The sequence below is a fragment of the Candoia aspera genome, chromosome 17 (genome assembly GCF_035149785.1).
Source record: "Candoia aspera isolate rCanAsp1 chromosome 17, rCanAsp1.hap2, whole genome shotgun sequence".
Taxonomy (NCBI): domain Eukaryota; kingdom Metazoa; phylum Chordata; class Lepidosauria; order Squamata; family Boidae; genus Candoia; species Candoia aspera.
In genome coordinates this window covers 640,197-665,288 of record NC_086169.1, presented here as the reverse complement: position 1 = coordinate 665,288, position 25,092 = coordinate 640,197, and the positions used below count along the sequence as shown (strand labels likewise).

The window sequence follows — 25,092 nt, the reverse complement described above, 5'->3', positions numbered from 1 at the left end:
CTAGCGTGGTAGCAACTCTCTGGAAGCGGCGGAGTTATTTTGGGCTCCCCCAGGGAATCTCCTCGGGCAAATCAAGATGGAAGCAGCCCCAGCAATACAGATTAACAAAGCCTGAAAACAGGGGCTTTGAACTTAAATGCGCTCAGCTAGTTTACAAGTCAGATGGCACCTTCAGAACTGGCCTGCTTCCTCTGGCCAGCTTTCTGCAGCCTATCCTTAGGAAGCTGACAGCTTGGCCAAAGAACATTCCACAGCTATCAATCCCCTGGCTTTGCGCACGCAGGGATGCTCAGGTTGTGTCCCCCAAGAGCTTATCCTGTACCCTGGTACAGGACCTACCCATAGCTGCAATCCTGGGACCCATTTTCCATGCTCAGTCATCGAGTCCAAGTCCTCACCCCAAATAAAAGATCTTCCACGGCCCTTTCTCCACAGTGGGCCGCTGGTTCTGCCGTCCAACGCTGTATTAGAAATGTGATCCTGTCCTATGGCCTGGACCAACCAGGTATTTTGAGCGCGTCACCAGCGCCCCCCCCCCCCGGCAAAACAGGCCAAGGCCTGCACCCTTTCCATGAGATTAGCAGCAGCTCAACCGTGGGCAAGTCTGGCCCCAGGCCTTTGCAACCCAAATGGAGAAGTTGGAACAGCCTTGGCTGCAGAAAAGCATTGTGCCCAGCCCTGCTTCCTTGCCTGTCCTCAAATGGTCTGCAATCAGAGTATTTCTTGCAATGGCCTAGCTTGACCTACAATGTTTTGACTACCCCAAGTATGACCAGGAGCATTGCATGGGCAGGCTTCATATTCTGGATGCCATCACTTGCTCAACAGGTACACTGGCTGCCCATATTTGAACACCTCACACGGGGAAGCTGGGAGAGAATTCCTGCGCCCCCCAAAAGCTGTCCAAGGATGACACCCAAGAGAACAGGGCTCCTTGTTTGCATGGGGAAAGGTCCAAACAAACAGTTTGGATGGAATCTGCAGAGTCACAGAATGTGATTCTTGAAGCAGCTCTTAAAACACAAAAGGCCTAGTGGAAGATCACAACAATCAATCATCTTCCGGATTTCTTTGGCCTTGGACTGGAAACATGGGGCTGTTGTGTTGTAAATCCAGATTCCGGTAAATAATGATTCAAGTTCTTGCTCCAGCCCCATCTATTGCAAATAAAATGCTCTGTTTCTGTCTGAAGTTTGAGTTCCCTTAAAATGACTGCACAGCTGGCACCAGACCGACCCTCATTTAAGGCCAAAATAAACACACCGGAACAAGCCAGACGCCATGACACACAGAACTGCAACCCCACATACAGAACACCCCCCACACCCACATCTTATTCATGGTACTTGGGAGCGGAGGGACATAGTGACAGCTTGCAATCTACACTTTTTTCACTCAGTGTGTTATATCCACCCAAGTTCTCTGTTGGTCTTTCCTTTCGCTCCAAGCAAGGCCTGGGCAGTGGGCCCCTTCCACCCCATCATGTTTTGTTTTTAAAGATAAAGTGACAGCTTGTATCTTAAAAAATAAACAAACAACAGCAACATAGTTGAAACAGAAAAGGCTGGGGTAGGTGAGACCAAGAGGCAAATGAGCTTGCCTGCATTTGGACATAAAAAGGTAAATTCAGAATCCTCAGATGCCACCCAGCCTGGAAGGAAAACAATTCAGTTATTGCAACATCAAACCACAAAGCACAGCTGCAATTGACCTGTACACATAGGACCAATTACTGAACATCCTTATAATCAACCTCGGCAATCGTGGGCGAAGGGATGCCATTCCTTACGTCCTAGAAATGGAGGCCACACCAGGTCAAGAACACTTTATTAGCATACAGTACAAAAATAAGGGCAGGAAGGAGACCGAGCCAGGACAACACCTCAAAGATGCGTCACTTCACTTGAAGAATGGCACCATTTCTAAGTCTCCTTCCAAAATATAGACAATATGCGTAATTCAGATCAACAGTCTAAACTTCCAGGGAAACGTGTCTGTGGGTCTTTTGGTGGTGGACCTGACCACGCGTCTTCCTTCTGAGGCGGCTCTCCCCCCTCCCCCCTCAACTGCACCACAGCAGCTCTGCGCCTCCGTGTCTGCTCGGTCGGGCGAAGGCGAGGGAAGCTCCGGCTGGAATTCTGGACTGCAACACGAGGGAGGGAAGCGTCTGCGCTTCGGCCGTGTGCTTGACTTTGCACACCCACCGGACACCTGTGGGAGGGCTTATTTACAATAAGAATATCAAAACATTCAAACTAGTTATTTTATTAAATGTTTTCATGTACAATTCAGAGACTGCTGTTTTCCACAAAGCTTCTTGAGTCTCCCGCCCTGCTCTCCCCCGCACAAGAAAACACTTGAAAATAAGTCAAGCCAACACAATACCCAGCTCTTTAAACAGGCACAAAAATAAAAAAGCACAGCAATGGTATTTACAGTGTTTTCCAAAGGGCAGCAAAGTCTGGGTTTGCTTACTCTCTCTAAACTCTGCCCCCCACAACACTCGTCTCTGGGCAAAGCGTCTACTCTGCAGGCAGGTCTGCTGCCCCAGACGAGGGATGTCTCCCTGCTACACTGATGTCCACCCCCCCCACCCCATGTGATCTCCAAGGGGAACTGCTTTGGCAGAGGGAGGCTTCCCCCACTGTCGTAATGTCCCCCCAAAGCCCCTTTGTCTCTGATGGGCCCAAAAGTGGCTGCCAGGCCCAATCCCCTGCCTCTCGGCTTCCCAGGAAGTGGGAAACCCATCCTTCCCAGAGACACTGGTGCTCCTCTGCAAAAATAAGGGACTATTTCTTTCATTTTGTTGTCATCCCCCACAATCAAGTGAAATACAAAGGAACAGCAAAGGGAAATCAAACCAGACCAGGAAGTGCCTTCCCCCAAAGCAGCAGTTTTTCCTTGTTTTGCTACTCTACACGCATATATACATTTGCTGCCATTCGTTAACTGCGAACGTTTTAAAGTGAAAGCACAAAATCAGGGGCCAAACAAAAGGGACAAAGGGAAGAAGAAAAAAGACACACAGCTTTACCGTTAAAAGTATTTTGCCTTTTTATCAGTTATCATCTTTTTCCATTCTGTTCCCACCAGTCGCCCGAAGGGTCCTCTACTTTAGGTGGCAATTTTGAGAAGTGGTAGCTCTTTGGATCTTTCTCTTCCCTCCAGACCTTTTCTTAAAAGATCCACAAAACTGCCGTGAGAAAGGAAAGCGGGCACGAGCAGCAGAAATAAGGGACACCCCAAGAGGGCACTTTTGCTCATCTGGCATCAAGCCGCTGGCGTCCCGAAGCTGAGCTGCAGAACCACGAAAGGAGGTTCTCCCGAAGGGACGCACACAAGAGTTCTCTTAAGGTAGCCTCGATGAGTTATATACAGCAGAAGTGAGTTTCTCTCCCCCTTCCCACCCCCCCAAGAGCCCCCCCCCGAGCCAGAGACAAAGCTTATATCAGGAGTGTAGAAGTCATGCAGTAAAGGAGAGCTGTACAGACAAGCCACGCTGCTGGTTTTCTTGCGCCGCACGAGAAAACAGGTGTTTTTCTGGGACAGGTATCCTTGGTGTCTGAAGACGAGGCAAAACTAAGGGGGGCAGACATCAACTAAAGCCAGTTACCAGAGCCTCCGCCCAGGACCTCCAGACTGATGGATCTAGGGGCGGGGGGGGGTTGACATTAATGAATGACACAGGTAAAATTAGCTTGGGGCAGAACTAACAATCCCAGCTGCTTCATATTACGAACCCCAAAACGCTTACATACAAACAACAGGTCCCCTACTGCTGTGGAAAACCAGTCTGTTCATGGGCTCAACTCTTCAGATGCTTGACTCAGCAAAACCAAACCCAAAATGTTGGCTAGGGGAAGCTGACTTTGCATAAGGAGGAACAGAGAGAAAATAGCCTTTTTTTTTTTTAAAGTCAGCAGTGTAAGAATTGCCCAGCTTTAAAAAAAAAAAAAAAAAAAAAAGGGAGTGGGAGGGTGGTCTTCATATATCCAGGAATTCTGAAATCCACTCAGTGTATCAAAACTGTACATATTATTGTGCACACAAGCGATGGAACACACACCCTGCTGTGGCAGAACTGAACTATTAAAAACAAAACAAAACACGCCAGGTTCCTGTTGATTAAAAGGAGGGGAAAAAAGCTATTAAGAGAATTCCAGGTTTGTTTTTCAGAAAAAGACTTATGGAAGAAAATCAAAAAGGGTGGGGAGAGAAGCTTTTATAAAAAAACAAAGCAGCAGGTGCTTCGGTGGGAAGCCAACGCCAACTCATCTGCCCGCCTCTGAGGGGAATGGGTGGTGGATGTTCATTCCTTCCACACAAACACACGCGCACACCCCCTTCCTTTGGAGATGACAAGACCTGCTGTCTGCACACAGCAGTTTCAGAGAAGTCGGCCTCTTGGTCCCACCGGGGTGCAGAGAGAGAGAGAGAGAGATTACGGGGAGCCAGTTTCATCCCGTCAGCAACTTCAAACCTCAAGACTGAAGCCAGCCCACCGAAAGCATCCCCCCCAAATGTTTCTGGAGGGGGAGGAGGAACGGAGCCTGTTGCCTCCAAGCAAGAAAAGTCTGCTTTCGGGAGGAGGGCGAGGTGGCTGCGCCCCACAGGCCTGGCCCGGCCCCCTCCCTCGGGCAAGCCTTCAGCTCCCAGAAGCAACAAGCCCCCCCCCAAAAAGGCCAAGGAGGGTCTCGCTACCTGCCCGTCTTCCGCACTGATCTCCTGCCTCCGGACCCCAGCCAAACCAAGCGAGTCCGTCACAGATTTCTCGTCCTCAGCGATCTGAGACGTGCACGAGAACTGCTAAAAGCCTAAAAGACTGCAAAAAACAAACAAGATTAGCTGCTGAGGCAGAGACGGGCAGAGCCTCCTGCGATGGGCCCGGCCCAAGATGGCGGGGGGGCAAAAGAGGGAAACAGAGGCGGCGGCGGCACAGCGGAACCAGCGAGGCGAGGCGAGGCAAGGAAAACTGAGGCCGGAACCAGGAGGGCGGGTGCAGGGCGGGGGGTCCGTCTCCCTTCCTGAACGCTCATAGGGCAGGACCCTTGCTGTAATCCCACTCTCCTTCTGCGGGAGCTCCAATTTTAAAAAGAAATCCCATTTTAGTTTAATTTAGTCACTTTGGAAAGCTTTTATTTCAACAACCACTTTTAAGATTAACTTTAAAATGACTCTGCAGGAAGAAAAACAGAAACACACACTTCCCCTCCCCTCTACTGAGACCCATCACTGAGGAAAAGAAAGCCAAGGAACGAATGGAAGGGGGAAAAAAAGTAGACTGCTGCAGGGAACCTCCCTTCGGTGACAACCCAAAAAAGCTGCAGGGCCCTTTCGGGGGTGGGGGGAGGGAATCGAAACGAAAGGGGAGCGAAAGTGCCACTTGCGCTGATCTAGAAAGTTCGGACACACCTTCACTCAGTACCTGGGAGGGAAGAAGGGGCGTTTTGGTACGAAGAAGGGGGGGCCCCGGGCAAAGGGGGGCCGAGGCCTTTTCAGGCTGTTAAAGGGATCTCGGTTTAGGAAGAACTCCCGGGGTCTAAAATCCGGCCGCTGGTTCCTGACCCCCAGCCCGCCTCGGTTTGTGCCATTTCGCTGAGCAGGGACCGAGGACCCCATGGAGAGGGCCGCGCCCAGCGGATCTCGGGAAAGGCCCGCTAGGCCCAAGCCTTCTCGAGCCCGGCCGAGGGGCTGACCGCTGTGGTCGCACGGAGGTTGGGCTCCTGGTTCCCGGGGGGTGCCCGGCGGCAGACCAAAATGCTCTTTCATCGTTCCTTGGTGGACGGCCCCGTGCTCAGAAGCGAGGGGAGGAGCTGGAAATGGAAGGCCGAGATCTCCGGGAGGGGGCGGAGGGCTGGAGAATGGGGGGACGCCGCCGTGTTCCACTGGGAGAGGAGGGGGCGGCTGGGGGGGGAACGGCACCCCGCTGCGTTCGAGGGATGGGGGCGGGGGAGGAGGCACCCCATGAGGCATCGTCAGCGGTGAGGACACCTCCTTTGAGAAGGGGCTGGCGTGATCCACCGCCGGCATCCGTGGCGGGGGGACCGAGTGATCCCTAGAGAAAAGGGTGCTGAGATCCTTGGGTGGAAGAGGCTGAGGGCCTGAGGGGGGTGGCCCAATCTGGTCCCTCGGGAAGGAAGCCCCGTGCTCAAGGGGAGGCGGCGGCACATGGCGGTCAAAGGGGGCACCGAAGCCACCGGCCCGGAAGTTGCTGACGCTCTCCTGGAACGACGCCAGGCGGTCCTTGTACTGGCTCTGGAAGCTTGACACGCCGCCGGTGCCGCCGCCGGTCCCCAGGGCGGCCACCTCTGCTGCGCCTGAAGGACCATGATCGAAAGTACTCCCCGCGCTGCCCATCTCAAACCAGCCTGTTCTGGAGGCCTCTCGCCCGTGTCCCCTGCTCCCCTTCCCGAGGACTCGGATGGACTCCACCGTTTGGATGGGCTCCCCGGACATCCCCCTGCTGGAGGCGCTGTGGTAGCCCAGCGTCTCGATGGGCGCCCCCTTCTCCTCCGTGCTGTCAGGCAGGTCCAAGCACGAGGAGGACACCCTGGTCTCGATCCGGTAATGCTCCTCCTGCTGCTTCTGCTGCTCCCCCCCTGGGGAGAGCCTGGGGCCGTCGCTGGCACTCCCTTTGGGGACCTGGCCGAAGAGCTTGCCCTCCTCGGAGGGCTTCCGGGAGGCATTCTTAAGCATGTTCTTGAACTCGATGGTCGACGTGGCCGAGATGGACGACAGGACAGATTTGTCAGTATTGGATGCCGGGAGTCGGCTGGCGGGGCTCCCGAGTGCGTTTTGAGAGGAGAAAAGGGACCTCTGGGAAACCAGGTGGGGGGAGTCGGGATACTGCTTCTGCAGCAGGCCGGAGTGCTGCACGGATTTGGGCAAGCCGCTGTGATTGGAATCCGGCGGGAAGAAGATGTCATTCTTGCTCGGCGTCGGGGAGGCGTCCGAGCCGGCGTCGTTTCCCCGCAAACCGTAGCTCCCGTACATTCCCGGAGAGGGCAGAGGGTCGCAGTTTTCGCTCTGGTCGTGGAGAGATCTTACGGACTGGGGAAAAGGCGCTTTCGGGCCAAATCCCGAGGGCCTCTGGCGGTAGCTCGACATGACCGCCGGGTACTCTGAGGGGTCGGAAAGCTTACCCGATTTAAGGATGGACTTAGCCGGCTGCTTCTCCAGGTTCACCAAGGCCGACGGCGGAGGACCCGGGTAATCAAAGTCGCGGTAATCCTCATCCTCCTGGAAGGAGGTGTCAGGGTAGAACTTCTCCTGCGGGGAGTCCATCAGTGAGGAAGGCAGCTCGACGCCATCTGAGGGCTGCTTATACATCCCGGCGGGAGAATCCCGGTTTAGGCCGAAAGACCTGTACTCCTGGGGGTAGCTGTCGTCCCGGCTCTGAAGAGGCGACCTCGTGCTGCTTGGAGTCGAAGAGCCAGGGCTGATGATCTTCGACAGCAGAGACACGGTGTCCACGTTGCTGGAGGACGGCTTGTCCATCATCTCGTCCTGGGTAGGCGTCCCGCTCCGCTCGTCACGGACTGGAGTCCCGTCTATGCTGTCCATCGAAGTGCTGGTGGGCCCACGGTTGAAATCTGGGGATGAAGAATGGCCTTCGGGGGGCAGGCTGGAAGAGCCCAAGCTACTCAAAATGGGGATGTTCAGATTTAAGCCGCTGAACCCCGGATTCCCCTTCAGGAAGTTGTGTATCTTCATCTCCAGGCTGGGCGAGGTGGGCTCCGACTCCATCTTCGTTTCGGAGATCTCCGAAGACTGAGGGGTCGGATTCTCAACGGGCTGAAGGGAAGGGCTGGTGGCCTGTGAGCTGGCGAACCCCAGGGAATTGGCTGGAGGCTTGAAACCAGCCCCCGAGAGCCCGGGGATGTGTCCAGAGGGCATCTTGTTGACTGAGGTGGAAGAAACCTCGGCCGAAGAGGAGGAATTCGGAGAATAACCGAGACTCTGGGGCACAAAGGACTGCGTGTTGGACAAAACATTCCTTCCTTTCCCGGAAAGAGCGGTTGTGTTTGCGGGTGCTGGAGATGTGCTCTGGGGTGTCGTCTCGTTGGGCTGGCCTGAATTTCCAGCAACGCTCTGAAGAAACGAGGACAAACCTGAGGCAGAAGAGCAGCACGTTAATCAGGTATCCAGAGGGCAAAGCAGTATTTCCAAAACCCATTCACCCTTCAGCTATTAAAGTGGCAGAGAGGCATTGCTTCTCTCCTTTGGTGACACGAGCCCACCTGAGCAACGGGTCTCCCGACCCTCGGAACGCCACCCGGGCCTTTCAGGGCCCAGAAGCCGCTTTGCGAATCTGCCCAGTGTGGCTCTTTTATCGTGCACAAAGAGACCCACAGAACAAAAGTGGGGTTTCAACCTGATTCGCTGTCATGGCAGGGCCCTCAGCCCACCCTGGAGTTAGAACTTCTAGCCAGGAACTCGGAACGGCTCGGCAGGTCAGTTCTCATGGGGCGACCCCACTCTTTACCTTGCAAGCCCGGGGCAGCCTGAGCCTGCGTCTTGGAGAGCACGGACAGGATGCTCTCCGGGGTGATCTCCACTTTGGAGAGGATGTTTGCCAAGGGGTTGGGCGGAGCTACCAGAGGTCCCGTAACCGGAGTCTTCAGGCCACCCATGAGAGTTGTGGGGCTCGTCGGGGTGCCGGGGGAAGGTCTTGAAGCAGGACTGACCCCTGGAGCGAGAGACCGGTGCGAAGATGAGCCATTTTTAAGCCAAAAGCCAGACTCTGACATGCAGCCGAAGGCTTTCTACTGAGCATCGAGCAACACGCAAACACAGGAAAGATCGAGGGTGCAGAGTTGGCAGGAAGCTGCCGGGGGAGGGGGGCAGCAAATCTGACCCCAGGCCAAGTGTGTTTTCATGGCTCCTCCCCTCCCCTCCCCTCCCCTCCCCTCCCCGACTGGGCTGTCCTCCGAACTACTAACTGTTCACACGCGATCGTTCTTTCCTGGGAAAACAAACCACGTACAAATTCACTGGGCCAGTTTCGCCTTGTGGGAAGAAGGCCGCCCGGGTGGGCAGGCCCCTTCTGTCTAGAGGAGCCCTTCTCCCTCTGGCCGAGCATCCGGGGGCCCCCAACTGCCGCCCCGCTGCGAGCGCTCACCCGTGTTCTTCATGACGGAAGTCAGACTGCTGAGGATGGAGCTGATCTTGGCCAGGTCCACGTTGGCCAGGTTCGGCAAGGCGAGAGCAGGTGACGGGGGAAGCGGGGCCTGGCTCGTCGGCTTGGAGGCCGGGGGAGTGATGGGGGTTGGCGCCAGCACGGGGGCAGCTGCCGGGGCGGGTGCAGAGGCCGTGGCTGCGGCTGTTGCAGCCACCGTCAACGGGGGAGCTTTGGGGGTGCTGTCAGTCATCTTGGCAGGAGCCGGGGTCAAAGCAGCCGGTTTCTCCTTTCGCTCTTCCACTAATTCAGAAGACAAGTGAGGCGGCTGTTAGACACTGGGGACTTGAGAGTCTCGCTGGGCAGCCCGCAAAACCAGCCCCAGGGGCTGTGGCCGTGGGGCTCGTGGGTCAGTTTGGACGGCGGGCCTAAAAGGACGGGGTGTCTCAGGGGTCCAGGGCTGGGGAAAGCTGCCACAGACCTATAAAGCATTTTCTCTCCAGAGACAAAGCGGCCCCCCCTTCCTGGGGGGCAGGGCAGATCGGGGAGATCAGCGCTCGTGCTGCGGAAACGCCCTTGTGGCTCTGCGAAGCAGGAGCTGCACGCAGAGGCGCGTTTTGCAGCCGGAAAGGCCAAACCTGGGAGCACGCCAGTCCCTCTCCGTCTGGAGCAGTCCAGCAACCCTTTGTATCGTGCATTCAGCAGGGGGCCCCTTGTCGTGCACTCCCCGCTCAGCTGGCTGTCAGGTAGCCCAGGAGGGGCACCACCCTTTCCCACCTGACTCCCTCCCTCCCTGCCCCCAGGAGCCATACCAATAATTTTTGGGGCGTCGTCGTCCACATCGGAGAGTTCCATGTCCTCCACATCCCGATTGTCTGTGGCAAGCTCTGGGGACGGAGACTTTTCCCTCGCCACCCCCGGCAAAGGGGAGGTATCTTCCTCCCCCATTCCTGGGAAAGGGGACTCGGAGCCCGTTGGGGACGGCGCATCCATGCTGGGCGAGGGGACGGGCGACTCCTCCGGGTCAGGAAGGGTCGCCTTTAACTGATCCAGTTTCTTCTTGAGGTTGTTCACTCTGTTGGCAAAGGTTTTGTAAGCCTGAGAGAAGAAAGCAGAAGAGAGTGAGCGGCACACCAGGCGAGAAGTCGCCACCTTCATGCAACGGGCGGACAAAGGAACAGGCATTTCGGTTGAAGCAAATTCAGCACTAAGTGGGGAAAAACCCACTCTGAACCAGCAGGGCCCAAGACCTGCCTGTAAACAGGAGGGGAGGGAGGGAGGCCAGATATCTGGTGCCCCTAAAATGTCCCCCTCCAGCTGCCCAACGCAGGCACGCAATGCCCGCTCAGCTGCAGGGGAGGACTGGGCGCCAGGTGGCCGCTCGGGAGCCGAAGGCTTTTGCTCCTCGTCCAGCAGAGGAGGAGGAGCCCCGATGTGCATCTCCCCACAAGGCCCTACCGCAGAGAGCCAGCCACACTGAGACGCGGCGGGAGGGGCCCTTCCGTAGACTCACGTTGGCCACCACCTTGACCTCCTTGTACTGAGCTTCATAGAAGATGCCCGCGTTCTCCAGCGCTTCTGTCAGGGAAGGGCCGTTCTTCACCTGCTTGTCCAGGCTGTTGACGAACTCTTCCAGCTTGGCGCTCGCTTCCTCAAACTCCTTGGAGAATTTCTTCCCTCCTGTTTTGTCTGGAAGGCCAGGAGAGCGTTTTCAGGACAATGAAACGCAGAGAATAGGGCAGCGCCCACACTTTAACCGCCTGATTAAGCCACGGGAAAGAAAATAACGACTGAGCCGCCGGAAGAGCTCCTCCCCAACACGGAGATGCCGGATGACGCTGGACCTAATGCTGCCTGGGGAATTCTGGGAGTTGAAGCCCATCTCACCCTCACCTTTTAAGCATTTCAGGGTCTCGGTGCTGCAAACGTCCACCCTCATGGTGGAAAGCTGCTTCTCCTTCAGCTCGATCTGGTCTTCCGAACGCTTGTGGGAGAGCAGTTCATCCACCAGGGACTGCGGCTGCACGAGGGGAAACGAGACCCGGTGAGCAGCCAGCCCGGCCCAGCCAACTCACTTAAAACTCAGCGCTGGGGAGAAAAGCACCAAGGCGTGCTTCTCACGTTCTGAGCAGGGTCAGCACCTCCCCTAAGGCATAACTAACAGCCTGCCTCGATTGTGAGCCACAGGGAGTTTTCTCCAGAATTTTCAGGAAGCCAGGGAAAAATCCAGAAGATTGACAAAATGGCTTTTTTTACTTCAAGGGTCTGCTCAGACGGCAGACATTCAGGACTCGCTTCTGGGGCCCCAAACAAAAAGCCGGAGGACGTGGCCATTCTGCCTTGGGAGAGCCTTCCCCGTCCCGGGACTTGGCTAGAGCTTTGCTTATCTCTCCACAATCCAAGGACCTCCCAACCCAACTGCCGCGGGGCACTAAAAGCGAGGCTGGCCGATCGCCCCGTTGTCGGACTTACTCGAAATTCGGCCACGATCTTGGACTTCAAAGCTGCTTTCGGATTGGTAGAGGCTGCAGGAAGGAAGAAGCATCTCAGTCAGAAAAGGATCCCCTGGGAACGCCCAAACTGGCCCCCCCACTCCCAAACAAAGCACCTCGGCCCACCCCTCTTCTCCATGCTGGAGCTTGACTCTGATCTCCCTCGGGGGAGGCACGAGGTTGCTGTCTGCAGGGTTTGCGCAGGAAGATTGGCAGCCCGGCTCTCCTGCGATCCTCCAGGATGTTGCTGCATTTTCTTCCACTCCATTTCAACCAGGACACTTCATGCATGGAGGAGGGACCCGGTTGCTCCCCACCAAAAGCTCCACAGCTTGAAAGATGAGCTTCTTAAAAATGACCTTGCCCCCCCGCCCAAGGTCTGGGGAGGCGTTCCTAGCCCTGCTTGGTCTCTGTGTGAGCTACAGTGCTTCATGCAGAGATGTGAGGGGTCATCTCTTCCGAAGGCTGTTGCAAGCACTGGGCTGGGGCCATGAATTACTTGCCACCCACAGCAATTTTGGGGAAGGCAGGGTAGGTGAGGGCCATGCAGCTCGGCTCACACTGTAAGCTTCAGAAGGGAGGTGGAGGAGATGCGCGGCACCTGTTGAGGAATCCGAGCTTCCAACCGGCGCTAAGCAGTTTCCCCAACAGCCCCCAACTCCACCCTGACTGCCCTCTCAGGCAGAGGAACAGAACCCTTCCCTGTCTGACGTTTTGCCATCGTCTTCTCTTAGCCAGTCAGGGCTGGACTTTAAGCATCACCGCTGGACTCGCAGCCGGCAAAGGCTGATCAGATGAGCTGTTCTCCCGAGAATGCCAAAGACGGGTCATCCCCTGGAAGCTTCTCTGCCCCCTCCCCAAGCTTTAGGGCAGGTGGCTGAGTTGGCATGGGCCGCGGACAGAGGCTAAGCCTCAGCTTCTGGACAGAGCACCAGGCTGTTCCCCAGCCCGTCTCTGGTCACGGGGCACCCCGCTCTCTCTCGGCCCTCTAACGCTGGCTACTGGGACGGGTCCCTCGTGCCTCTCATGAACCTTTACTTGGGGCATCAGGGTTGCTCGGACTCTGCATACGCTTCGGTGGCAGCTCTTTTTGCCGGCCCCAGGAGAGTCTACGTGACGAGTTTTTCTAGACTGGCCATTTCAGGCCCCTCTGCAAGGAGGCCTCTGGCTACCACATTCAGACAGTTCATACGTGAGATTTTCTTACTTTGAGCTTTCTTCCAAGACTTAGTTGCTTGTTTGCTCTGAGTTTCTTTCTGCTGCTTCTGAGTTTTGAAAGTGGAACCTGGAAAACATTGTTTTGTGTTTGTGTTCTGTAGTCTGGGATGTCTCATCGTAAACGAGACCAACGGAAACCAGCTTGAAGGTGCACTTGGGGCGGAGAGACCTAAATTAAATTTAACCTGTCATCTGAAGGGCTTACGAGAGCCCCTTGGCTCTCAGATTCTGCATGGAAATGACAAAGTTGGCAATCTCAAGGAACAGAGTTAACTACTGGCTGAGCTTAAAGCCCTTTTCATTTGGCTTAAGAGAGCAGACAGGAAGCCTTATGTCCTTGTTAACTGGGTGGCTTAAAGGCCGCTTCTGGCCCACTCAAAGGTGGGTCAAAAGTACAGCAATTCTCATCACTTGCTTGTTCAGCCAAGTCAGTATGTGGGAACATCTACACATAAGCAGTCTGTAGTTGCATGAGACTAGATACCCACGCAGATATAGCATTACAAGAGGAAGAGATTCATGCCCTAACTCAGAGGCCTCACAACCGTTGCCTCACATTGTGGCAAACTGGGTGGAATCCTGCTTTCAGGATAGGCAAGCACTGTTCCCTATCCTGGAAGCAGGATTCCACCCGGTTTGCCACAATGCCACGGTTGTGAGGCCTCTGAGTTAACGGGCCAACAGGCTGGGTGTGGGACAAGGGGGAATCCAGCCTCTATTGCAGAAGCAAAATATCTTCATGGTTCCACACATTTATAAGCAATGGACTTCTATTCCAACTGCAATGGCTGGAATGCAGCTTTGCTGCAAAGCAGACTTGCCATCTCCGGCCATGGCTATTATGCTCTGTCGGAACGATGGGGTCCACCATGCCCTGTGCCCAAGCCAACTCAGTCCTAAAACACTTGGAGAGAAAGAGGATGAAGGAAGTGGGCCTTCTAAGCCACAATCCCGAGCTGCTTTTCAATACCGGGGCATTAACTTTTGTCAGAAAAATGCATTCAACTGTTGCATGTACCACCAGCTTCAGAAAGTCTGTTCTAGTTTAACTTGATGAGCTGCTCCCCAAATTAACATGTACTGAGTACAACGGTAAAACTACAGGAAACAGTGGAAATTCCCACTGTTTTTCCCCTCCTAAACGCAAGTTGGAAAAGGGCCAGGGGGAGAACCAAGATAAAGGTGACATTCAACGCACCACTTTCAACTATTTTACAACACGGAGCTACTCAAGAGGATAGATATTATGGACGAAGCAGAGCTGCAGCAACCACTGCAGAGAGATCAGAATTTTGCAGCCTCCTTCCTCCTGTCTGTCCAGTTGACTTGGACTACAATGCCCAGCATCCCTGGCTCATTCTGTCTGGCCTGTGTGCACATGAACAAAACTGCAGATAGGTATAGAAAAAGAAAAAGAAAAATGTTGGGGAACTTACTTAAAGCTTCTTTTAGAAGTGCAATGGTTTCTTCGGGATACACATTTCTGTCTTCCCAGATTTTAAAAATCCTTTCTATAGATTTGGAGACAGATGGATCTCTACAAACACAGAGAGAGAAGGCTGGTTGGGGTTTGTTCATCTCTGTTTCCCTTTATTTAAGCAATTACTCTCAAAACCCAAAGAGATGGCTAATTTCTTTTTCAACAGCTATTCCGCTTTAGGACTGAAATCAACTCACCCCCAGATCCTGGCAAGGGCTCCGATTGGAACAGGGGGGTCTTATCAGTAACACAAAGAAGGAAAAGAAATGCCCAACACAGAGGCCCTGATCTGAGGAGCTGGTCTGATGACTTTCTCTAAATCTCAAAGTGAGAAAACAAACAAGCAAAAGAAGGCTACTAAAACAGTACCTTCCTATAAATATTTCAGTTTCACAGTAGCTCCTATCACCCCACTGGAGAGATCTATCTTTGGCCGCCTCTGGAAAACACAGGCAAAACGCAGCTTCTCCGACCACAGAGAGAATTTCACAACCAAACAGACACTGTCCCACAGGCCACAGTCACCGATCAATCAGGACAGGGAAATTCCACGCAGTTCCAGCCACAGGACCGAACAAGTCTCGTTCCTCACGCCCTGATCCAAGCAATCATCTCACCTGCCCTTTCAAACCTCAAGGGGTGGTGAGGAGTGGGAGAAAAGTACGTCCTCAAAAATATCCTCCCCTAAACACCCACCAGCTGTATCCTCATCTTAATCTTGCCACGTACCTTAACTAATCATTGGGAGACTGGAACCTCATCCCGCAACGCAAGGAAGTGAGGCCTCCCAGAGCATTCAAAACCAGGCTGCAAAGACTGCCCCAGATTTTGGTCAGCACAGCTGCCGTTCCAAAAGAAACGAACACTGGAGGCCTTGGGGATTGCTACAAGCAATGGACCACAGGAAGTAACATAGGGGTCAACAGGAGGTAAATCTGCACTACCACAGTATGTGCATCTTTCCTGAGAAAAGCCAAATATTGCCCTAGAATATTTCTGCAAGAAATTACTGTTCACACAAGTAACTACTCAGACAGGCAGCAGGGCACCAAGTCAGTCAGTGGCAAGGTATCATGACTTCAAAGGAGCTCTAATTAGGCTGGGGAAAGCTCACAGCCTGCTGACACCCATCATCAAAAGCCTCACCAAGGAGGAGAAAGCCCCAGAATGACCAAGAGAAAAAAAAATAGCAAGTTGTTTAGAAACACAATGCTCTTTTCTCAGGAACCATCTCTAAGCTAAGAACTACCCAGATCACGCTCAAGAACCAGGAAGAGCTCCTCAGCCACAGACATCAAACAGGATCCTCTGACCCCCACCCCCAGGAGATCCAGCTGAGCACCGTCTCCAGGCAGGGTAGCAGGAGGACGACGCTGCCAACCGGCCACCTGCAATTTACTTCCACCAGCCAGCAAAAGACAGTCACCTCTATAGAGCATCCTCATCGTATTTCCAAGTTAGGAGCCTCAGAACTTTTTCTGATGCTAGTTTTAAAACTAAGAGGCGTATCCCTAAATTAGCTGGAAGGCTCCTGAGCCCCATTTCCCACCTTGCTTCAGTCAAATCTCCAGTTAGTATGTGAGTCTGGGGAAGACCACACAAGGCAAAGAATGGAGAGACAGAGTTGTAACCATTTGCGATAAAATACAGCTTGCCGCCCTCAGAAGAAATAAGTGTTTGTTGCATTGTTGACAAATAAACTTCAGTTTGGTTTAACTGTGGCTTTCTAAGAGATGCAGCACCTTCTTAAGATGCAGGACGCTCTGCAAAGCCTCCTTTCAAACGGCAAGCCCCGTCCCTCTGGCACCTGAGCAAGCAAGCAATGCTCTGGGCAGCACCTTGCCCTTTCAAGGCCGTTCACAAGCAAACCTGCGAACACATCTGCTGGGACTGGGAGGAGCAGAGAAAAGCAACGCGGCTGCAGGAAGGCCTTATTTATTATTTATTATTTATATTTTATTTTATTTTTATCCCGCCTTTATTATTTTTTTTATAAATAACTCAAGGTGGCGAACATACCAAATACTCCTTCCTCCTCCTTTTTTCCCCACAACCACCACCCTGTGAGGTGAGTTGGGCCGAGAGAGAAGGACTGGCCCAAGGGCGCCCAGCCGGCTTTCGTGTCTAAGGCGGGACTAGAACTCTCCGTCTCCTGGTTTCTAGCCTGTTGCCTTAACCAGTAGACCAGACTGGCTCTCTTAACTCAGCTCAACTCAGCTCTCTTAACTTACTTCACCAAAGCTGCAGCTTCAGGGAGCACTTCGGCAAACGTGTCACGAAACACAATGGCGTTTTTTCTCTTGCAGTTCTGTATGACGTCGTTGGCCAAGTAAAAGAGGTTCAGTCGATGAGGAAAGGCAGCTGGAAGCAGAAGAAAAACAGAGGATGGTCATCAATGCCCGAAGTCCTGACAAGCTGACAGCTCAGCTCAGCTCATCTTCTACCTATCATGTTTAATCCCCTCTTCACCCGTGCTATTTACCCAGCCCCTTTTTATTACCCCTGCAGCTGTTCCTCCCAGCTGCAATTTCTGCATGGAGAACCACCTAAAAAGTTGCCCCTCTTTTAAAAGCAAATCTGCGGTTCAAAAGGAAGCGCTGCTGCCTCTCCTTCAAAGACCCGCTCAGCTGCAGCCCCGCCAATCAGATTCCCAGGGCAGAAAGACGCCTGTCTTTGCCAGGCCTTGCGATGCTACCTGGCAAAGCTCGGACGACTGCTGGCATCAGGAAATGCCACCCCTGGGCATTTAAGACCTTACCCACCGAACCTCCTCTGCTTTTCTTCCAGTTCTGCACTCTCTGGAAGCAAGGTCAGGGCAGTGGGTTGGACATTTTACCTGCCCAGTTCCCCCCCACCCCAGGAGCAGAGGTGAACCTTTAGAGCATCCATGGTCCTAACCCAAAAAGGGGCCCTGGGGCACCCTCTTCCCTTTCCAAGCCAGCCAGCCTGAGTGGTTGCCAATTGCACTGGGTGACACCTCAGAAGGGAAGCTCTGAGATTACTTTGCTACTGATGCTGCTTGATGTCTGACAAATCCCACACCACAACTAGGTTAAGCCTGCACCTCTCCTCCAATTAGGAGGAACACAGTCATTAGGACCAATTAGAGAAGTCGGGCGACACATCGCCCCAAGGTCTATGAGGCAAGGCTCTCCTACTGGCCTATGTGTCAGCTCTCTTCCACCTTCCAGATTTGTGGGACAACAACTCCCATTGTTCCCAGCCAGCACGAGGAGCAAGCTAGCAAAACCAAAGACCGGCGTTTGGAAAAGTCTGCCTCGTGCACTAGCTGAGTGTGCATGTGCATGAGAGAGAAATTCTCCACTCAGCTCACTATGGTCTTAACTAGCATTAGCAGGCTTTCAAAAGCAGAGCAGAGGCACAATGCCGCTTGTAAGAGTCCAAAGGCCAATTTCAAAAGAAATTAAAATGGGACAAAAAAAGTTCTCCCTGCCTGCTCGATCTATTCCACAGGCAGAGGCGGCCAATGGAGCCCTCTGTTTATACTGCAGCCTCCTGATGGAGCAAACACACAAACCTTTGGGGTACAAGGTTCAGCCGTGGGGTGGGGAAGGCTGAAGCTGGTAGATCTTCCAGGTTCAACTCATTTCACCATCCCGTCCCTCCATTCCCCACTAGGATATTTAAGACAGCCAGAAATAGCCTCCAAATCCTCCCCTCTCTACTCAAATGTACACGTGTGTCTGTGTGTGCAAACACACCCACACCAGGCAAATTAAGGCCACTCCCTTCTGCAAAGATGCCAGGGTGCCTCACTTTTTCCCCCTGGTCCAGCTCCAAACCGACCAGAAGCAGCCCAGCGTCTTCTGCATTTCATGTTCTGTTTGCTCACAACCCCAGGCAGCCTTTTACATGCCAGCACAGCCCAAACTGACCACCAATGTCTGGTACAGCATGCCACCTGCATACGGAATGCTGGCCTGTTGTGCCCCTGTCCAGTCAGGCCTCCCAGGAAAGGCCCGTGGCTCCCATTGGGTTCCGTAAGCTTTCAGCACAAAGGGAAGACTTGTCTGTTCATCAAAACAGCTGGGAGAACGCTGCCCTGAAAGCAAAACGCTCTTTGGGTAGGTACCTCCCTTTGGGCTGAATGGATTTTGTGGTGGTTGCTATTCCTGGCCTGCTTGCTCTCTACAGTAGTTATGAGGTTCCCCCCAGGATCCTGACGGCCCCCACTCTTCCAGTGTTTTGAAGGGGCCTGAAAACCTGGCTCTTTACCCAGGCCTTTGGTGGGGATGACTGAACCCTCCTTTTAATTTAGATTGTTTTTCTTTGTTTCTACCCCATCTGTTATTCTGACATTTCTACCCTTTTTTATGCTTGTTTTTATTGTCATGTTTGAAACTGTAAACCACCCAGAGTCACTGGGAGTTGGGTGGCATATCAATTTTAACAATAACAATAATAATTCTTCTATATTCATTCTGCACACAGGATCAATCTGGGGAAATCTAACATGGAGCGATCTCTTTCTCGGTCAAAGTAGCTTGGGGTTTCTTTGGGTTGAAAGGCAAGTTTGAAATCCCAGTAAAAAACATTTGCGGATTCTCCTGTGACAATTAAGACTTCCCTCTGAGAAACAGACAAGGATATTTTTTAGAGAGGAGACCAGTCTCTGCTGTGTTTGGAGGTGTGGGGATCCAAGCAAATCATTTACAAGGGATCAGTGGCTTCTCTGTGCTTAGCTGCAGGGCCATTTCATGGAAACACTCCAGAACAGAAGAGAAACGGTTTTGCACAACCCCACGCAGCCTTATTTCTGTAATCCGCACCTTTCCCTTTATTGAAAAAGAGCCACTGTGCTGTAGGGCCGAGGTCTTGGCCTAGGAGCAGGCAGAGCCAGGCTGCAGTGTCCATCAGCCACAGACGTTCTGGGGGGCTGGGGGCCAGTCCCTCCCGCTCAACCCAACCTGCCTCAAGGGGCTGTTGTACTGGGGAAAAATAGGCAGAGAGAATGCTTTGTATGCCACTAAGAACTCCTGAATGAAAGGCAGGAAATGAATCTAATACCCAACTAAATAAGCAAGACTCGAGTGGCAACGTATTGTGGGACAGAGCAGCGAGAAGCCCCTGAGCTACTTTGCTCATTGCCAGTGAGAAGGATTTGTCCTAACTACCAGGAAACACGCTGAGACAAGGAACTGGTCTCTAATATTTATTAGTAGTACTTAACAAGAATCCTAACAAACTGAGGAAGCGTGGGAAAACCCAGCCATATAACCCCCAAGGGTTAAGGCAGTCCCGATCTGTGTCTCTTGGAATGGCTGAACAGTTCCTCAGTGCTACGCATGCGCTTGACAGTCTGGGTGGGAGCCCCCTGCCCGCCATCCTTACTCAGGACAGGATTCGCCCAAATCCCAAGGAAAGTGTGTCTCCTTTACTGCGAGCCCTCAACGCTTCTCACAGCTCAAGGATCACGTATGTGCAACCGCCGTAGCGCTTCAATACGTTTAGAGCGCAATTACTCCTAAGGCGCATGCTTTCTCTTCCCAAGTCAAGGGATGAACTACCTTACTATTTTAAACATATTGGCTGAGCGTCCTGATTTCCAAAAATCTGGATTACCAGCTAGGAAGAGTGTGCAGAGTGACCTAGCCAAGTTCCGTCTCCACTTACAGCCAGGAACAGGGTGCTGAGGATTTGCAAAAGTGCTATTTCTATCAGCTGCCTCACTGGGCCAGGAAAGAAAAGAGCATCTTTTACCTTGCCAGCACAAGCAAAAGCAAAGCAAAAGCCCTCCTTCCCAGGGGCTGACCTTCTAGGAATCTTAACCTGCACAGGCCTCTCCTCCCCACCCCATGCCTGCCTTCACTTGTCTGTCCCCTTGCCGGGGGACAGGAGAGCCATTCTCTCTGCCATGCTGCAGGGGCCAAAGACCCTGGCAAACCAAGGACCAAGTGGACTGCTGAAGCGCACCCCTTGCCCTGGGCTGCTGCACTGGCAGACCACCCTCCCCACCTTTCCTTTCAGGATTACTGTAGGCTAAATTTTTTCAGTCCCTGTTGGGCTAAAATGGCAACCGGCCAAGCTATCCTTCTCAGGCGATTTCTGTTGCCAGAGGTATTAACAAGGACGTTCAGCCCCCATCGCCACAACGAACGACCAACAGCAAACATTCTGTGGCACTTTAAAGAAATCATATCACTAGCATGACTGAGTCCGACACTGGTGCCCTCCGGGTACAGTGGGCCAATTTCCACCGTTATATCAGGGGACTACACAAACCAGTTATTCAGCTGGCTGCCATGATTCCCAACCGGATGAGGAATACATCTGTTGTATTCCTGCAACAAATGGAGTCATGGATACACACAAGATGGGCCAATGCGCGAACAAAGCCCAAAAGCGTTTGGCTCGGTGATGCAGTTGGTGCGAAACCAACCAGTGGCTTACTCAGAAGAGCAGGGCTGCAACGTCATGGACGGTACATCCTAACCGTAACCTGGTCATGGACCGCGCTCCTCTTTGTGCAAGGACAGGCAGCTCAGGCAGAGAAGGGACCCGGTGCACGATCTGAGTACGTTGCGTACTTTGATTCACCTGGACAAGCAAACCAGCTGCCACCACCATTCCTCTTCTTTGCGCACTGCATCTTTGAGGGCAGGAACTATCTAATCACTGTTTTGCAAGCTACCCAAGGAACATTTTTGTGTGTGTGAAGGGCTGGATAAATCTTTAAGTAAACAATGACCCAATCAATGCATCAACAACAACGGAGAGCAGCAAAGTGCTGAGATGCCCCTCGGAGAGATGTTTATAGCCATTCATGTCCTGCAATTTCAAAGTGCAGTTTGCACAGACTGTCTGAGGAATCCTCGCCATAATTGTGCAAGGACAAATCAGTGCAAGAGGGACATGGTGAGAGTTCTGGTGCAAGACCCCACCCCCAAAAAACTCTTCAGACTGAGCAGGGGGTTCGAGCGGCAGAGACACTTACCTGGAGTGTCTCTGCCACTCCTGCCACCCCCAGCAACCCTCCTTCAGCACAGCGCAAACCCGCTCCAAAGCCTCAACACTGATGCTGCACCAGACCGCTCCAACCTCATTTGCTCTCTCCAACTTGCAAGGACATGCTGAAAAACATTCCTGTAAGGAAGTGCTTCCTTGGCTGGCTGGGGAATTCTGGGAGTTGAAGTCCACCCGTCTGAAAGCTGCCAAGGCCCCTTCCTCACCATCCTCTGTAACACGTGGGCATCTCACACGTTCTCTTCTCTCTCTCGTTACACCAATATAAAAAGATACAACAAAGGTGGGACCAAAATACACAACCAGAGCATTTCTGTCCATTCAAGAGTCAGCAACTGAGCATCGACCCAAAGTCAGACCTGACACCTGGGGCCACCCAGCTCTTGATGGGCTGAAACTCGACAGACAGCACCCCCTGAAGCGCCCAGCAAGATCTGCGTTTCTAACCAGCTCTGCTCTTGAGAATGGAAATTCTTTTCAGCAACTGATGTAGGTGGACCCAAAATTTTGGGGCACCCCACAGCCAGGGTAGGGGAAAGCTATCTTTCCCCACAGAATTGCCAGGGACAGAACATTCTGCAGCCACAGAAAACAAGGCCGGAGGCGCCTTTCACACTAATACTGTACTGCCAGACTAGCCAATGCTCCATTCTATGTACCCCTCTCTTCCACTTTACAAAGGGCCCTCACTCTGTATATTTAACTCCGCAAATGTATCCGCCATGAGATTTTAGCCCAGTGAGAACTCTCTTATCCTGGAGCATAGCAGACATCTGATTAAAATGTTGAAATAGTAAATTATTTGTTTCTACAGGCAGACTGCATTGCACCCCCACCCACGTGTATAAGACAATTAATATGGCTTTTTTCAACTGCACCATAAAGTTTTTAAACTAGTTTTGTATTGCGCTCCTTATGGTGGTCAGTAACACTATTGGCAAACAGAAACCTGTAACTTACAGTAATAATTTGCCATTTTTAGAAAACTGAGGATAATTTTTATAATCTTGATTCTAAGCCTTAGGTGGAAATTCAAGTCAAATTAATGAGATTACTAATTGTGCTGCAGATGGTGATGTTCCCTCAGGGATGTAGCTAAGGGAAACATTTTTCAGTCCTTCAAGATTTTAATGTTACGTGACATTTCCAGCAAATATCCAATTCATATATACAATTTCATGCCAACCTCCAGATCCCATAAATTCTGAAAATCTTAGAAAGAGGGCAACTCCTAACATTCAGAAATTCAGAGAACGCATACGCATGTAAACCAGACTCTTGGGTTCACAGGAAAGTTTAGAAAACGTGAGTAAGCAAAGCACCTCTCAAACAACAAGCTTGACCTTGGAGGCTGACACAGCAGAGTCTCTAGGCTGGTGGGTTCTCCTTTTAAGCAAGCACTCTCCTGCTGGCTGGGGCTTCTAGGAGCTGAAGTCCGACCACATTTGGAGCACTTCAAGGTGGGGAAGACCTGCCAATGTGCTCTCACTTACTATGAGCACCAGAAGCCTTTCCACTGAATGACCATTCATGTCAAACAGCAGAATTTTTTCCAGAGCAGCTACCGGCAGTTTTTAGGAATCTGACAAGGCAACCTTCATTCCTCTTCAAGACATGTGTTGCAGCTAGCCATACTTTCTGTATTCTACCGCAACCTCAACATTGGCAGTAGAGAAAACAGCAAATCCTGTCTACCTGTGAATCGTAACAAAATTCTCTCACAAAGAAAGACTAAGTTGCATCTCCCCCTTGCAAATGAAACCATGAAATAGTGAAAAGGCTCCAGCACAGGAAATTTCCTTCAGTTTACTCAGGGAAATTCACTCTCCAACTCATGAGAGAAATCAAGTGAATTTAAAAGCCCAAAGGACAAAAAAAAGGACAAACAGCCTGATCAGGCACCCCCTCAGAATCTAGTCCATGCAAAAAGGAACTGTTGTCACCAGCAGTGCTACTCACTCACAACTCAGGTTTCCATACTTCTAAAGCTCCTCCAGTAAAATGCCTGGCCTGTTTTTCATTCCATCTCCAAAGACTGAAACAGAAGGCCCATCTCAATCTGCCTCCCCCAATCTGCTGCCCTCCAGATGTGTTTCTCCTCCTGCCATTCCCAGACAGATCTGGGGAGTCACAGCTGCAACAAGGATAAAGGGTGGCAGGTTGGTATAGATTATTCAGAAACACCAGATTGACTCGGCAAGCAGACTTTGCAAGTTTACCAACCTGCGTGTTTAAGTAACATTCACAATGTTTACAAAACAAGGCAATTTTTCTAAAAATCTCCTATGTGACAAGGATTTTTAAAAGACAAGAAATGTACCCAACAAAGTGGAAATAAGACTCGTAATCATCTAAAAATTTCCTATAAACTTGGAAGTGCCACTTGTCCAGTAGCCTGGGGGGGACGGACAGAGATAAGATCTTGATTTGCCATCTTGTATTTATATTTTATACTTGTATCTTTATATGTATATTATCTTTATATATATTTATTACATTGTACTTTTAGTGGTATGTTATTTTTATTGCTGTACGCCACTCAGAGTTGTTGTGTACGAGTTGGGTGGTCCAGAAGTTCAATCAATCAATCAATCAATCAATCAATCAATCAATCAGCTTGTCTCAAGGAAAATAACCTGTAAACCTTTTAGCAGTCTAGCCATTTTTAAGGGCTTATTGGCGACAATACTTTACCCTCAATACTTTCTGTCTGAAAAATTAGCTGTGAAGAGAACCAGAGACAACAGCCGGCCGCCCGTTCCTCTGGAATTTGCACACATCACAAGAACCGGACAATTTCTCTTGTTATCTCTGTGAAACTTCACGGCATCCTGGCTCCATCCGAGAGCAACCCGCAGACCACCCCCAGCAGACCACAGCCTCAGCCAGCCCTTCTCCGCAAGGGCAGGGCTCGGGCGGTTCTGCGCCAGCCCCGCTCACAACCGCCTCCCGAGGCACGGAGGGGTTCCGCGGAACCGCTTCCTCGCCCGAAGCAACGGGACGAACCCGCGCCGTTTGCACCGCAGGCCGCCTGCGCGGAGGGCTCCGCACAGACCGCGCGCCCGGCGGAGCGGCGCCTTCTCTCGGCTGGGGGGTCTCCCCGCCGCCTCGGCCGGCTTTCACCCCCCGGGAGTTAAGGGACGGGGGAAGGGCCTTGCCCCGCCCCGCCCCGTCCCCCGAGCCTCTTCCCGGCCCGGCTCCCCCGCCCTGCCCGGGCCGCCCGGCAACGGCAGCCCAAGGCCGGCGCGGCGCAGCCTCGGGGACCCTCAGCCCACCTCGCCGCTCGCGGGGGCAAAGCCCAAGCCCGCCTCCGGGCGGCCGCGGGGACCGGCCGCTCCCCACCGACGCCGCCGGCACGGGGGCGCCCCGAACACCGCCGGCGGCGGACCGCAGGGAGCGCTCCGGGCCAGCCCCGCCCCCCGCCCGGCCTCCCCTCCCAACGGGCCGCCCGCCCCCTGCCCGGCCCCCGCCGCCCCCTCCGCAGCGGCCGCCGCCCCTGCCCTCGCGGCCGCGGGGGGCGCGGACTCACAGCGGCGCATCCAGTGCATCCAGCGGCGGGCGATGGCGGCGTGGTGGCGCTTGTTCTCCAGGCACCAGGAGGAGAGGCCCTGGATGGACTCCATGGTGTTGGTCACCGCCTGCAGCTTCCTGTCCAGCGAGGCCTCCAGCCCCGAGGAGGACGGCGACGCCGCCGAGAAGGCCGCCGTGCCCGACGACGACGACGAGGCCGAGGCGGAGGAGGAGGAGGCGGAGGAGGCCTTGCCGCCGGCCGCCATCTTCCCTCCCCTTCGGTCGCACCA

The 25,092-nt window shown here is 52.9% G+C and overlaps 2 protein-coding genes across 2 annotated transcripts in view; both read right to left on the bottom strand.

Moving 5' to 3' along the window:
* LOC134506719 (threonine--tRNA ligase 1, cytoplasmic-like) overlaps window positions 1-4,784 on the bottom strand; it is a 22,975-nt gene extending 18,191 nt beyond the window's left edge. Inside the window, exon 1 of the mRNA XM_063317000.1 lies at window positions 4,702-4,784. The gene's annotated coding sequence lies outside the window, so the exon portion shown is untranslated. The remainder of the gene's footprint in view (window positions 1-4,701) is intronic.
* RPRD2 (regulation of nuclear pre-mRNA domain containing 2) lies at window positions 4,103-25,092 on the bottom strand. The gene is given in 12 exon segments (XM_063316999.1): window positions 4,103-5,502; window positions 5,505-8,111; window positions 8,486-8,689; window positions 9,122-9,421; window positions 9,931-10,216; window positions 10,632-10,807; window positions 11,012-11,138; window positions 11,591-11,643; window positions 12,818-12,895; window positions 14,265-14,365; window positions 16,540-16,669; window positions 24,822-25,092. Coding segments are annotated over 12 exon segments (4,671 nt in total). The 5' UTR covers window positions 25,069-25,092; the 3' UTR covers window positions 4,103-5,140.